At 42.8% G+C, this 14,334-nt stretch overlaps 1 protein-coding gene across 1 annotated transcript in view; it reads left to right on the top strand.

Moving 5' to 3' along the window:
• The window catches only part of NEK11 (NIMA related kinase 11), a gene marked incomplete at its 3' end in the record, with an annotated part of 277,346 nt that overhangs the window by 104,438 nt on the left and 158,574 nt on the right, over positions 1-14,334 (top strand). The window contains 1 exon segment of the mRNA XM_079705252.1: positions 2,833-2,947. Within this exon segment, the coding sequence (XP_079561378.1) occupies positions 2,833-2,947 (115 nt within the window).

Here is a 14,334-nt window from a genome sequence, read left to right as displayed (position 1 = left end):
AATAAAAATGTAGTTTCAAGTACGATCTTACATTTTAATTTCTGATAACTTACTTAACTTCTTTGCTTTTCTTCATTGGCCTTAAAAAGAATCATTTCTGTGTTCTTTTTCATTTCCAATATGATTACTATTAGTGTGAAGCAACAACACTGTATGAGGTCTTGTCCCTTCTATAAATTAGGGCCCTTGGGGGATCCTAAAGTTGCTTAAGATTTTATTAGCTCTATATTATCCTACAGAACATGGGAGTCCAGATCTTGGCCCAGTTCAAATGAGGAAAGTGAGGATTTCACAGAGATTACATGAAGTCCCAACTCATAACCTCCACAGTGTCTGCCTAGTTTCTCCCAGTTCCACCCCCGTCCATCAGCAAGGAGCAAAGGCAGGAGGGAGGTGCCTGCCGCTGTCTTGACCAGAGATGGTGGTTCATTCTTTGGTCGTGTAAGATTCAGTATCACCAACATCTTTGGTTCTGGGCTTTCCAGAAGCAAGTTTCCTAAGTTGCATATTGATGGAGGCAGGAAGTGCTCCAGGCAGCCCCTGGCTCTTGAAGAGAAGACCCTCCTTGGGCTGATTCTGGCCAGCGCGCAGGGTTGTTCAGCACCCCAGGTCTCTCGCCCTCCTTTGTGCAGTTACATCAGCCATTTCCCTCTGACCCATCAGTAGCATCCCACTTTCTCTCTTTCAAATGTCACCGCCTCTTCAGGAGAACCGTCTTTGACCTCTCAGGTCCACAGTCTACTAGCCCTCCTCCAAATTCTTATGTTTTCTAGCAATGCTTCTCAAACTTCAAAATGTACCTGAATCACCTCTTGGTCTTTTTGAAGTGTAGATTCTGATTTGGCTGGTCTGGGGTGGGGCCTGGGATGCTGCATTTCTAACAAACTCCCTGGTGATTCCTATGCTGCTGGGCCAGGACCGCACACTGATTAGTAATGGACAGAAATTGGGGTTCTTGAAAATAGCTTCAGATGAAGGAGGATCTGGAAAAGCCATGATGAGCGGACCTTCTTATAATCTCTTTAGGAAAAAAGAGCATTTAATGGGAATTGAAGAAAAGGAGGGGCAACCTGAGGGAAGGCTTTCTTGTTCCCCCTGGAGGAGGATGGTGAGAGGAGGCCAGGCAGAGAGGAGACCAGTCTGATCACATTCACAGGCACAGGAGTGAGGCAGGCGTCATATATTCAGAGAACCAAGGAGGGGGAGCTGACACTTTGCAGATGGACTGAAGGGTCTAGACATCTCACGGAAAAGCACCAGTGAGCTGAAAAGGATGAAATACAATGTGAGAAATAAGCTGGATTAATCAGATGCAAGAGGCTAAAGAACAACATGATTAAGAAGGAAAGAAGGAAGAGGCACACATTCCCGTCTTTGCCCAGATGCACATTTGTGGTTGAATTTCTTCCTCCTCTCGCTGGGGCTCTGTTCTTTAGTCCTCTTCCTTCTGTCTGTCTGGCTGAAGCAAACCTCATTATATTTCAAAAGCAGTTGTAGGAGATAGAATCACTGTTAGGGGAGAGACAGGCTGGCTGTGTCACCTCTTAAATGTTATAACAATTCTTTGAGGCACTTAGGAGAGTGGCTTGCTTTGTTTTTCAGAACCTGACTGATGGGCCTTTTACGCTGGCAGGAATTTTCTGCTCCACTGAATTTGGGCTTTGAAATCTTGAAGCGTAGTTGACTGTGGAGTCATGTTGGCACCGTTTCTTTAAAGGATGGTAGCTTAAAACAACTAGATACCACGATGCACACACTAAGCCCAGTCTTTCTTTTATCCTGGGGTGTATGCAGGTGTGATGGTTTCTGTGAAAACTGTGTGGCAGATCAGGCCTCCAAATGTGAAACAGACCTGGGGATCAAAGAGCAGATCAAATCTTGCTCCTTCTAAGAGAAGCAATGATAACAATTCTGTTCTCTTCAGAGAGAACCTCAGAAAATCAAAGTCAACTGAGAGTCTAAATACTTGTTTTCAAATAATTTCTGAAGTACACACAAAGGCACATTTCGTGCAGTCTCTGCTTTTTGCACTATCAGTGATCCTTTGAAATTTGGAGCCAGTTTCACCTCCTGTAACAATTATTATACAGTACAAAAAATGGACTTCTTAAAAATATTTTATGACTGTATTTCCACAGATGCCACATCACGGTGTAGCACAGCTATGTTTTACTTATTCATTTAAGATTAGTTTGAACTTTCTCCTTTTGATAAGAAGACGCTCTTGGAATAGTCCTCCATGAAAGCCATTTATCCAGGAAAACAGGTCAATTCAGCATTAGCTCTGGGTGGCAAACACACACACACACACACACACACACACACACACACACGCACACACACACAGAGTGATTAGTTGACATGCCTATTGAAACATTTGAGAAGTTTAACTTTTATTTTTTTGAAGTGGAAACTCTTTCATGTCACCTCTTAGATCTCTTTCTCTTAGGAAATTGAAATTCATAGAATCACAGAGCTTTTAAAGCTGGAGGAGAGCTTTAAAAGACATTATCGAAGCCAGCACCTCTAGTCTTGAGATGAGGAAGCTGAGCAGGGCTGGACATCCTGTCCGCCTCACACTCACTATGACCCTGACACTCAGGCCAAGGGAGGTTATATGATTTGCCCAAGGTCACCTGCTGAGTTAATTCAGAGCTGTTCCTCTCATCCCAAGCTGCCTTCTTGAGACTTGAAAATGTTATCATGTTTAAGGGGAAAGATTAGGTAGGCTTTTGTTTCTAAATCATCTTCTAAACAAGAATATGGTTTCATTTGTGGTAATGCTGTTTCCTCTGATCAGCTTCTCATGAATTGTTCATTACCTTCTGCAAGGAACTTGATGACCCAGCTTCAGAGAACCTGCCTGAGTCTCAGCCCATTCCTTCCCTGGACCTTGGCGCACTTGGGTCAAGTGTAGAGGACACCGTAGCTGACCTTGCAGATCATGGTATGAGTTTGCATTAGCCTCCAGAAAGCTGCCCTTGGATGACATGTGCGTTGGTGAGGCTGACCCTCCAGTGAGCCTGGCCGGCCTCTGGGAGCAGCCTTGGGTGTATGTGGCCACCTTCCATCAGTTTGGCAGAGCTGGGCTGTTGTGGTGAAGAGCAGAGAAGCCGAGGGCTTTGTCCATCCTCTCTTGTCTTCTTTGTCATAATGAAGATGAGCTGGAAACTCACACCAGATGAAGGACCTCCCCTTCTACATGAGTTAAACAGCATCACTACTAACATGTGTAAGACTGTGAATGCTCTGAAGTAAGTTGTTTCCCTGGCCCTCATGAACCAGAAAAAAAGTGCTCAGAGCTGTCAGCCAAACATGAGTTTTAGAGTAAAAAAAGCTGGCCCTATCAGGGAAGACCCTGGCAACAATCTGTCTAGGTCTCAGTTTCCTTTATCATGAAACAAGAATAAAGCAAATTAGCTAAGGCCTGTGACGTGCTCTCAGCTCCATGCCCAGCACATGGTAAAAACCAAAGAGAGGGAAGCAGTTCATGACCCTGAGGGGCAGGGCTGGGAACGTGGGGCCTCGAAGTCCTGTTGGGCCACTAACAAGTGTCAGGAACATTGTAGGCACTCAGTGGACATTCTTTGAGTGAATGAATGTGCGGATGAATGACATGTTGTCTTGACCTCTGAGAAGCAGATGCCAAGATGGGACTAAAAGTACAAGGATATTATTAGGGGAAATGTCTGCATAAAAGGAGTTAGGAAAGGAGCTAGGAAAGGCTGAGAGAACTGTCAGACCGCAATTTGAGTCTCATTCCAAGTGAAGAGGGAGGTTCGCTGGATGAGCACTAGTCTGCGAGGCAGTCAGAGGCAGCCAGGACGTCAGGAAGTGCTTCAGGAGACTCAGCTGTCGGAGGCTGTGTGTCCCTGCTGCGGTGGGCCTGGGGTGGGGATGGCAGAGGGGTGTGGTAGCCTCACTCTCCTTGTGGGTGAATGTCTTGAGGTGTATCCTTGTGGCTGGAACTCTCTTTGGCAGCAGCTGAGTTCTCTTTCCAAAGAATGGAGGTAGTGAAACGGATTTGGCTGGTCATCTCAGCCCAAATTTGCATTCGATGTCTTCCTGATGGAGCTGTTAGAGCTCGTGCTGCCTTCTTCAGCTGTGAGGAGACTAGGACCTGATGCTCTTCAGGTTGCCATTTGCCAACTTTTGAAATGGTGTTTTGGAAGCCACTGGTAACGGGTGTTATTGGCAGACAAATATGTGTATCAGATGGATTTGTATTTAGATTCTTTTCAGGTATTTCTTTCATTTATTTATTTATTTATTTGGCTGCATTGGGTCTTAGTTGCAGCATGTAGGATCTTAGTTGCAGCATGCAGAATCTTTTTGTTGAGGCACGCGGGCTCTTCATTGCAGGGCACAGGCTTCTCTCTAGTTGTGGTGCTTGGGCTCTAGAGCACACAGGCTCAGTAGTTGTGGTACGTGGGCCCAGTTGCCCCGTGGCACGTGGGATCCTAGTTCCCTGACCAGGGATGGAACCTGCGTCCCCTGCATTGGAAGGTGGACTCCCAACCACTGGACCACCAGGGAAGTCCCCAGGTATTTCTTTAATACATTATTTGTTATTTTCCAAAGGTAAAATTTGGAAATGTAGAACTGTCCCCTGGGCCTTTCTTTCCAAGGCTATAAAACCAAGGGCTAGGCAGGCCTTTGAGTAGCACCGATATGGACGGCCTGTGCACTGCTGGAGGGCCATTGCCATCTAGAAAGAGGAAGCCCCAGGACAGGGCATTTAGTGGGTGACCTAGGATCAAGAGGCCTGGGCCCAGCCTCCAGATTTCAGATAGGAAAGGGTACTTATTTCACAGACGAGAAGCCAAAGACAGTAGGCAACTTGCTCAAGGACTCCAAAGTTCCTGCTTTCTAGTGCAAGTTACTCCTAAGCTATCTCTGACCACAGAGCTGCCGGGATTCTCAGGCTGGCATCCTCCTTACCTTGCCCTTTGTCTTCTGTCAGGAGGTTTTGGTATGGCAGACCATGGGTCGAGTTACCAGCCAAATTGGAAGTGGGCCAATCCACTCCTTTGCCCACCTTGTTCACGCCGTAAGGAAGCTACTTAGACACCCATTATAAGCTGTGAGAGCCAAAAACACATAGTAGTTTTAGGTGGGCCAAATGCCTTGTAAAATACTTTAAACATTTCCCTTATTGTTTCCTCTTTGTAAATTCATATTTTCTAATTTCTATTCTTTCTTAAATATTAAATTGAAAAGAGAAGAACTATGAAAATGTAGCCTTTGGGTTGATGATTGGTTAGATGGTGGGTAATTGCAAGATGATTAGTGACCTCATAGCTTAACCATGAAACTTTGAGACAGGAAACTTTAATTTGTTGATGAACTCTGAAGTGGTTAATTATTACCCCCATTTTCTTTGCCTTATACAAGACTTGACTCCAAACTTTCAGCACCCAGAGGAGGTTGTAATTTATTTTTTATCTAGCTTGTATATGTAAAATAAAATTACACAATCATTTTTTTTAAGCTCCTGCAGCAAATGTTTAATCAGTCTTAGATGTTGAATTGGGAAATTCCGTCTGGAATTGAGGAGTTAGTTGCAGAGAAACAAGACAGGGTGAGGCATTATTTACATCTGATATGCATTTAGTTGACAACAGCTGATTTAATCTAGCTGAAGTCATGGATAACCATTATAATCAAATGAGAAAGCATGACTGGAACGTTGAAGAAATTATTCCTATTTAACTCCTTATATGTAATGTTGATGATTACTTGCACATTAATTTTTGCCAGGAGCTTCATTACACTCTAGCCTTATTTTTAGCAGCCCACAGCTGAGTTTCAGAATAACATTTCTTGCAAAGCTGGAATAATAGCCTGGGACTCAGGGGCCCCAGACCCACCCAGAGCATGGCTTTCATAATGCAGAGGCTGCACGGGTGTCGGCCTTGGCTGCCCACCCAGAGCCTGACCAGCTGTCACTTAATTTCCTTTTAAGCCACTCCTTGAGCAAGTCCTGAGCCCCTTCACTGTGCTCAGAGAAAGCTTAGACCTCAAGGGGGTAGTAATTTGCTTGCTCGTAGGAAGACCACATGCCCTATTTTAGCTGTAGGCTGACCTATGACTTATGGTGCCATCTCTTCTCTTTAAATGTTAAGGTGATTTGAACTCTGTCAGACAATGATATATTTTTATTGTTTTAATTTAAAAAAAGAAAATGTTTACTTACTGCAATTCCACTTCTAGATAGTCACCAAGAGAAATGAAAACATGTCTACAAGAAGATCTGAACACAAATGTTCTTAGCAGTTGTATTTATAGTACCAAAAAGTAGAAACAAGTCGTGTCAATCAACAGATGAGCGGATAAACAAACTTGTAGTTTATCCATACAGTGTAATACTCAGCAATGAAAATAAGCACACTATCAATACACACAAACGTGGGTAAATATCAAAACACTGTGCTGAGAGACAGAAGCCACAAACAAAAGAATTCCTATGGAATATGTTTACATATAAATATTGTACAAGAGAGGACGCGTGGGAATATTTTTATATATGTGGATATGTGTGTATCTATGTATTTCTATGAAGTTCTAGAACTAGCAGCACTTATCTCTAGTGATAGAAATGAGGCCAGTGGTTGCCTGTGGATCGTGGTGTTGGAAATCGACTCCAAAAGTGCACAAGGAGCCTCTTGTGGTGATGGTTACCCATATGTATATATTTGTCAAAACTTATTGAACTGTATACTTTAACTGAGTACATTTTATTGTCCATAAATTATACCTCAGTAAGGTTGATGAATTAAAAAATATATTGATATAATATCCAGAAAAAAAAAGGAAAAGGAAACATGAGTAATGTTTATTAGCCTACATTTTAGCTAATGAATGGCTGAGAGAGACTGGCCTGAAGTCGTGGAGCTAGAAGGCAACCAGGAGGATCTCTAGATGTTATTTGGGACACAAAATCCTTAGTCCATAAAATGCTCATGGGGTTTTCTTCTAATGTCAACCGAGCAACATTGTCTTCCACAAGGAGTGTTAATAGAGTTTGGGGTCTTCTCTCAGGAAGTGAGAAGATGAGAGGCTGGAATCACTTGGCTACTCTCTCAGTCTTTTTGGTTGGAGGGCTCATGTTGGTGTGGTTGCGGACCCATACCAATAGGTCTAAGAGGACCTAGGACCCACGAAAGCAGCCTGAGATAACTGAACAAAACATAACAGCCCAGACTCCAAACCCACCCAAGACAGAGACACTGGTGGGTCTGCTTGGCTTGTCAGCCCTCGGAAAAGACGACAACGTGCTGGAGGCCATGTCCATGTTTCCAGATGTCCCATCACTTCCAGAGCTCTAACCATCTTAGAGACTTGATTGATGAATACAAATTGATGGTGATTCTGTTTCATATTTGTCATGTATTCCACTGAGTTACATTTGTGTTTCCTGCTGACTCTCACATTTACTCCCAGGAATAGGCCCCTGCAGTCACTCCCTAATTTTCTGAGCTCTAGAGGATAATTAGAATGAAGCTAATATCAAATGAAGATGTGCTGATTCCTCACCCTGAGGCATAATTAATAATTCAGAATGCTTCTTCTGCATGATAAGCTGGGTAGGTACCTCTGGTTGAAATGTGAAAGATTATATACCAATTGAAAAATTGAAGTGGATGCAGAATAACACCTGCCCAATCAGCTACTTCACTGTTGTGTCCTAAGCAGGCATAATAGAAATAAGAGGAAAAGCAGTCCCCACAACATGGACCTCTCAAAATAACATTCTCAAAATAATGTTCTCACCTGGGAAAGCTGTATGTGGATTCCATGATCCACCCCTTAGCTAAACATAAATTAGACAGTAGTTATTAACCTAAGGGTTCTGCTGGTAGAGCAGAGAGCATCTGTTTTTGGTTATTTTTGCCTTGCCCTATCATGGTTCAGGTTTGGAATGAATCAATTAAGCAGAAAATTAAATAAGCATCCATCATGGCTTTAAGGTAAGATAGACACAAAATATAATAGACTAAAACCTCATATAGTATGTGTTTCAGACAGCATTTTGGACATACCATGGTGTGGTTTTCCTTTAGTCGATGAAATTGTTTTCCATGTATGCAATTACACAGTCGTGCTCAGGGCTCCTGCACACCACCCTGAAGAGCATTGTCATGATACCCAAGGGAAGTTAAGAAGCCATAGGAAATGAACACAGCAATACTGGACAGTGCCTACTTCCAGTCACACGAGTGTCTTTGACTCATATGCTAATTTTTTGTTTAAGTGATTGAAATATTCTGCTTCTGGGTTAAGGCCAGACTTTAATTTAGTTATTTGTAATAGGCATTTAAATTTGTCGTCTCCGATCTTTGTAAAGGGGCTTTCTGTTCTGTTTTGTGGCAGTGAGGGCCTCTTCACTATCAGCTCTAGATTTGCTTGTTGAACTTTCATTTTTTTCAAGTGAAATAACATATATCCAGAAAAAAAAAAAACAATAACAAAACCTTTCTGGCAAGGAACTACAGCAGTATCTAATTCCTTTTGTCACTCATGACTAGCAGCATTTTCCATTGACTTCTCTTTTTCTCTTGCTTCTAAAAAAAATTTTCAAAATAGAAAACCAGGAAACCTACAAAAATATCCACAATGATTGTCATGTTTCAAAGTAGTATGTCTGTGTGTGAGCAGTAATATGAATTTGACTTACTCTTAAAAAAACCATTTTTCCATGTTTGTCTTCAGAATGTTTGTGATGTTGTCAGCATTTAGAGCTCTCCAGCTGGACTCGTTTCTGAGGTTGCAGGATGGGGTGTCTGTAAATTCCCCTTGCCGTTCTGTGCATTGGCATCCACATGTCAGACTGCATGTCATACGAATCATGAATGTGTAGTGTGACCCTACACACCCCACTTCACAGCTGACCTTGACCATTCTTTCCTGCTAACTCTGGACTTGTTTGGGTTACTTTTTCTGGCATGGCTCCTTTAAATTATTAATGGGAGTTTCTTCTTACTATTAAAGATGAGCTGGCTAAGTACAGAGTTGTAGATGAGTTTAAGATGCCTGCTATTTTTCACTACATTTTGCACCTGGACTTTTGGGGTTGTAGAGATCAAAGCGACTTTACTGTTTTTATATCTTGGATTAATTTTCTCTTTTGAATCTAGGAAAAATGAGCAAACCCAACTCCTCTCCCCAGCTTAACTCCATGTGGCCTGTTTTCCTGGCTTCAAACAGCTTAGAATTAAATTAACTCCCCTCTTTCCCTCTACCTTCCACCTCCCCACAACCCCATTTTAAGATATAATTTGACAGTTTGCACAAGCAGTTGCGTATGACGTGTGGCCTCTAATTATACATTTGGCCTCCTTTTATTTGTAAGATTACACATTTTGAACAAGGCTAACCTTTGTGTGTTTATGGTGCCCTGGATGAGAAATTTTAGTGGTGTACTTGAGAGGGCTAGAAAGTGCCTAGTGGTTAAGAAAAAGCAGGTGTGGGGAAAATTTTTAAATGCTTAAAATTGAGCTTTGTGTCATTGATGAAGAACGTGGGCCAGTGCCCTGGCTGTGCAGTCATGTTCATAGGCCATGTTCGCACCTGCTCCTGGTAATGCCAGCATTCTTTGGCACCATCCTGATGTCATTCCATACCTCGCCTCCTACTTTTTATTCAGTAAATCATACACCTACATTTTGTTGATCTCAGCTCAAAATTCCACCCAGTAGGTATCCTGGTGAGAGTATATGTTTTCTATTGTATTGACAATATTCATTGATTCACATTTGATGATACCCCTGAAAAGCATTCACATACAGGAGTGTGTCACAGCCCCGCATCTGAGAGCTAGTAAGCTGGTTCCTCGCTACTTAAAGCATGGTCTCTGCACTCATATCACTGCCGTCCTGAGGACCTGTAAGAAATGCAGAATCTTAGACCCCATCCGAGACTTGCTGGATCAGAAGATGCAAAATCCCAGTGATTCGTCTGCACATTAAAGTTTGAAGAGCACCGGGCTAGGCTCTAAGCTCAGTGAGCGTGTGGACCATGCCTTCTGGTTCATCTTTCAGTTTTTTTGTATTTCCATGACTTTTTAAAAAATTGTAGTTGATTTACAATGTTTCAGGTGTACAGCAAAGTGATGCAGTTACAAGTGTGTGTGAGTGTGTGTGTGTGTGTATGTATATATATATATATTCTTTTTCAGATTCATTTCCATTATAGTTTGTTACAAGATATTGAATATAGTTCCCTGTGCTATATGGTTTATCTTTTTATTCTCACTTGCAGACATGCTGACTGGCTCTGAGTTGATGCTTGGTAAATATTTGTGGAATGAATGACTAAATCTAGGGGGAAAATCCTATAAGAACACTAAATGCTTTTTGTCGTAAACAGCATACATTTCTTGCACAGATTAATTCAATTGGGCAAACAGTAGAATAACAAGTTACCAGAAGAGGCTAATTTGTGTGCATTGGTGTTCACCTATAATTTTTGTCTCCTTCTTCTTAAGGGAGATTGTAATCTAATTTTCCCAGATGGATACTGGAAAGATGAAAAATAATGGAGGTGTTTTGGAGACCTGGAAATAGAAATCCTCCATGTCTGCTTTTTAAGTAGCCTAACCTTTTCCTCTTTCTTTATAGATACTCCTACATTTAAATAATCTCTCACGGAAGCCACCAACAGTGCCAAAAATATGGTTTCTTCTTCTGCAATAATAATAGATCAGTATTTAGTTTAATAAAAGTGGTCACATCACCATAAGGTAATCCTCCCAGACTCCTTAACATATTTGCTGAGTGTATTCCCACTAAAGGGAATGGCGGGGTTTTGGGAAGCATAGTCTGTGTCACAGGGGCACACATCTCTTGTTTGCATCTGTTTAGTCTCCCCATGGAATCCATGGCAAACTTTATGTGTGACAGTGTGAGCAGACATTGGTTGGTGGATTACTCTTTCTTTTTTAATAGCAGGTTTGGTCAGGCCCCCATATGAAAATACTTTTCATGGTTGGTGGGTCGGGTCCTCTGGGAAACAGACCCCGAGACTGAGGTAGAAGTACAAGAGATGTATTGAGGGTAACGTCTGCTGGAAGAAAAATGGAAGGGGATCAGTAGTAGGCAGAGAGAGCCTGTGATGCAGGTCTGATACCTTGGAAAGGTGAGCAGGAAGGAGGGAGACGGGTAGGAAGAGCTTCAGACTTCATTAAAGTTCTGAGACAGCCTCCATCAGCAAGATGGGGAGCTTTTAGATCAAAGATTTCCCATAGAGGAATCTTGTGTTGGGTAGAAATGTTGTGCCTTACCATCGCCACCAGCTCCAGCGCTCAGCAGGACCCCAAGATGCTGCAGGTGGAGTCTGACAGCCTGCTGCATGTGCTGCAGCTAAGCAGCAAGTTTGTGGGAGGAGAGCTGAGAGACACTCTCCGTAGATGCGACAGCAGTAGTTCATCTGAGTCATCCATATGCTTGAGATGACAAAAATAGTAGTTGGGTAAACAGTCTATAACTCAATACTTTTCTCTAACTTCAAGTAACCCTACCTCCAATATGTTCAAAGTAAGAATGACTGAAACTTCTGGAATAACCACAGACATTTCATAAGACTCCACTGGACTGGAAGCAATGAGTGTATTGAAAGAGGTTTGGAGCCAGACTTTATCTTTTCCCCGCTTCTGTCATTTACCAGCTGTGTGAACTTGGGCAAAAAATTTATATTTCCAAGCCTCAGTTTTCTCATCCATATAATGGGAGTAATAGTAATACTCAATCTTTGGGGGTTAAGTGAGAAATAAATTAGATGATACACAAAGAACTTAGCATAGTACATGAAACAAAAAAGTGCACAACAATCTCTTACTGAAAACATACCATGTCAAAGCAAGTTGCGGTATTTCTCAAGTTCCACATAAAACCTTTGCAATTGGTGATGAGATAATTCAGTTTTTAACCACCCAGGAGACCTTCTGATTATAGTTTATAAGCACCTTCACTCTATGAATTAAATATGATTTGGAATACAATACTTTTTTTGCTCTAGTTTTTGCATATGGGAAATGTAAAATGACTCAGGCTCATTAGTTCCCCCTAATTTGGCCTTAATTATGTCCATCTGGACCAGTTAGTTTAGCACCAAGAAAAATTACTTTCTCTGTCAAGACCATAGGCAGCCCCCAGAGCCAAAGCTGAGTCTCTACAGATATGTGTGTTCTCCTGTTCACGGGGCAGGGGTGCCGTTGTTATACCAGGAAGCAGAACCTAGGACAAAGTTACTGCTTTAAAAGATGCTCCTTTGCCAGCCATCCTGAGCCTGTAAACTGGCGGCTAAAATTTCTAGCTATTTTCTCTAAAAACATTATAAATGTAAAAATATTTTGTGCTAAGGAGCATAATAAGGACAAGAATATACATTCTTTTTTCCACTGTAGTCTCATTTGGGATTTAGGCCAAACTCAGTATATCAAAATAAAGAGCTTGGTAGGCATAACTATATGACTTTTGCAATGAAATATTCAAGTAACGCATGCAGTTTTTTTAAATTTAATTTTATTTTTGCGGTACGCAGGTCTCTCACTGTTGTGGCCTCTCCTGCTGCGGAGCACAGGCTCCAGACACGCAGGCTCAGCAGCCATGGCTCACGGGCCTAGCCGCTCCGCGGCATGTGGGATCCTCTCGGACCAGGGCACGAACCCGTGTCCCCTGCATCGGCCGTTGGACTCTCAACCACTGCGCCACCAGGGAAGCCCACATGCAGTTATTTTAATGGAACTCTCTGCTCTGGGTTTGTAATGAAATGAGGGAGCTTTTCTGAATCACAGGGATTTGTTCTGTACTCTACCTCGGAGGTTCTATGTATGAATGACCTCCTGGTTTTAGACAAGTTGCTCTGAATTCTTTCTATTATTTTTTCCTTTAGTTAGAATATAAAGGAATTTCAGCAGTCTGCTTTTCCATAGCATAGATTGCTAAACTAGGGAAGAGTCTGTGCTCATTTCTAATGAATGTATGATTTTGCCTCCCTAGGGCTGGCTGCACATGGAATTAGAATATTCCAGATATGATTTTATGTGCATAGTTAAATCATTTAATTCTTACCACAAATCTGGTGAGACAGGCAGGCCATATTTATTTTAAAGAAGGGCATGTATGTCCTAGATGTGACATAGTAACTTTTTCAAAACAGTGTTTTTGGACTCTTGTATGTCCAAACAACTATAAGGTATCTTCAGATATGTAAACAACTATAAGGTATCTTCAGATATTTTCTGAAATTTGTAAGATATTTTCTTAAAGTAAAAATTCTAGATTATCCTAGTAATAATATGATTCTCAATCCTCTTTTTTTTTTTTTTTTTTTGCGGTACGCGGGCCTCTCACTGTTGTGGCCTCTCCCCGTTGCGGAGCACAGGCTCCGGACGCGCAGGCTCAACGGCCATGGCTCACGGGCCCAGCCGCTCCGCGGCACGTGAGATCTTCCCAGACCGGGGCACGAACCCGTGTCCCCTGCATCGGCAGGCGGACTCTCAACCACTGCGCCACCAGGGAAGCCCTCAATCCTCTTTTTAAGTGGGAGAGTAAAGCAGAAGCTGTGGTTAGAGGGCCAGGGTTGCTTACACCTTGGGTCTGCCCCTAGAGTGGGCTATGCCTGTGATGTCGCTCATCATATCAGAAGGTGGGGGGTTTGGAATGGCCGCTTGAAGGGAAAGGAAGGCAGGCTGGCTGTGACCCTCCATCTGAGGGGCCGAGGCTCAGGAGGGAGCAGGTCTTAATAGTCTGTGTCAGGCTGCCTCATGCACAGGAGGCTGAGGAGGCCACCTGGTTCCTTAAGTCAAGTGCCCTTGCTCGTATGTATTTTGAGTCAGGCTTTCCAAACAGGCTGCTCATTGAAATCCCTCATGAAAAATGTAAAACACAAACGCCATGGTCTCTGTCTTCTTAGGCTCTGGTTTACATCAGTGGTTCTCAACCAAACATCAGAACCACCTGGAGAGCTTGCTAAAATACAGATTACTGGCTTGGTGGCATGCAGGAGTTAGCCCGCGTGGGCTCTCAGAGCTCATGGGTACCTCTCCAGCCAATCTCATGTTCAGTGATTGCCTGAAATCTGCTATGCTGAGTATTTACACCAGGAGCATTGGCAAATGCTACTAATCAGTGCTTCTCTTTCATTAAACCCTCACCAGCACACCAGGGTGGGACCCCACCCCCGAGCTTCTGATTCAGCAGGTCTGGGACAGGGCCCAAGAGTCTGCATTTCTAACAAGTTCCCTGGTGACACGGCTGCTGCTGGTTTGAGGAGCGCACGCTCAGAAGAATTTGTCTAAAACTATGCTGTCCAGTTTGATAACCACTAGCCCAT

The sequence above is a fragment of the Hyperoodon ampullatus genome, assembly GCF_949752795.1.
Source record: "Hyperoodon ampullatus genome assembly, chromosome: 5".
Taxonomy (NCBI): Eukaryota; Metazoa; Chordata; class Mammalia; order Artiodactyla; family Ziphiidae; genus Hyperoodon; species Hyperoodon ampullatus.
Note: the sequence above shows the minus strand (reverse complement) of the source record. Positions and strands in the feature narration are given on the sequence as shown.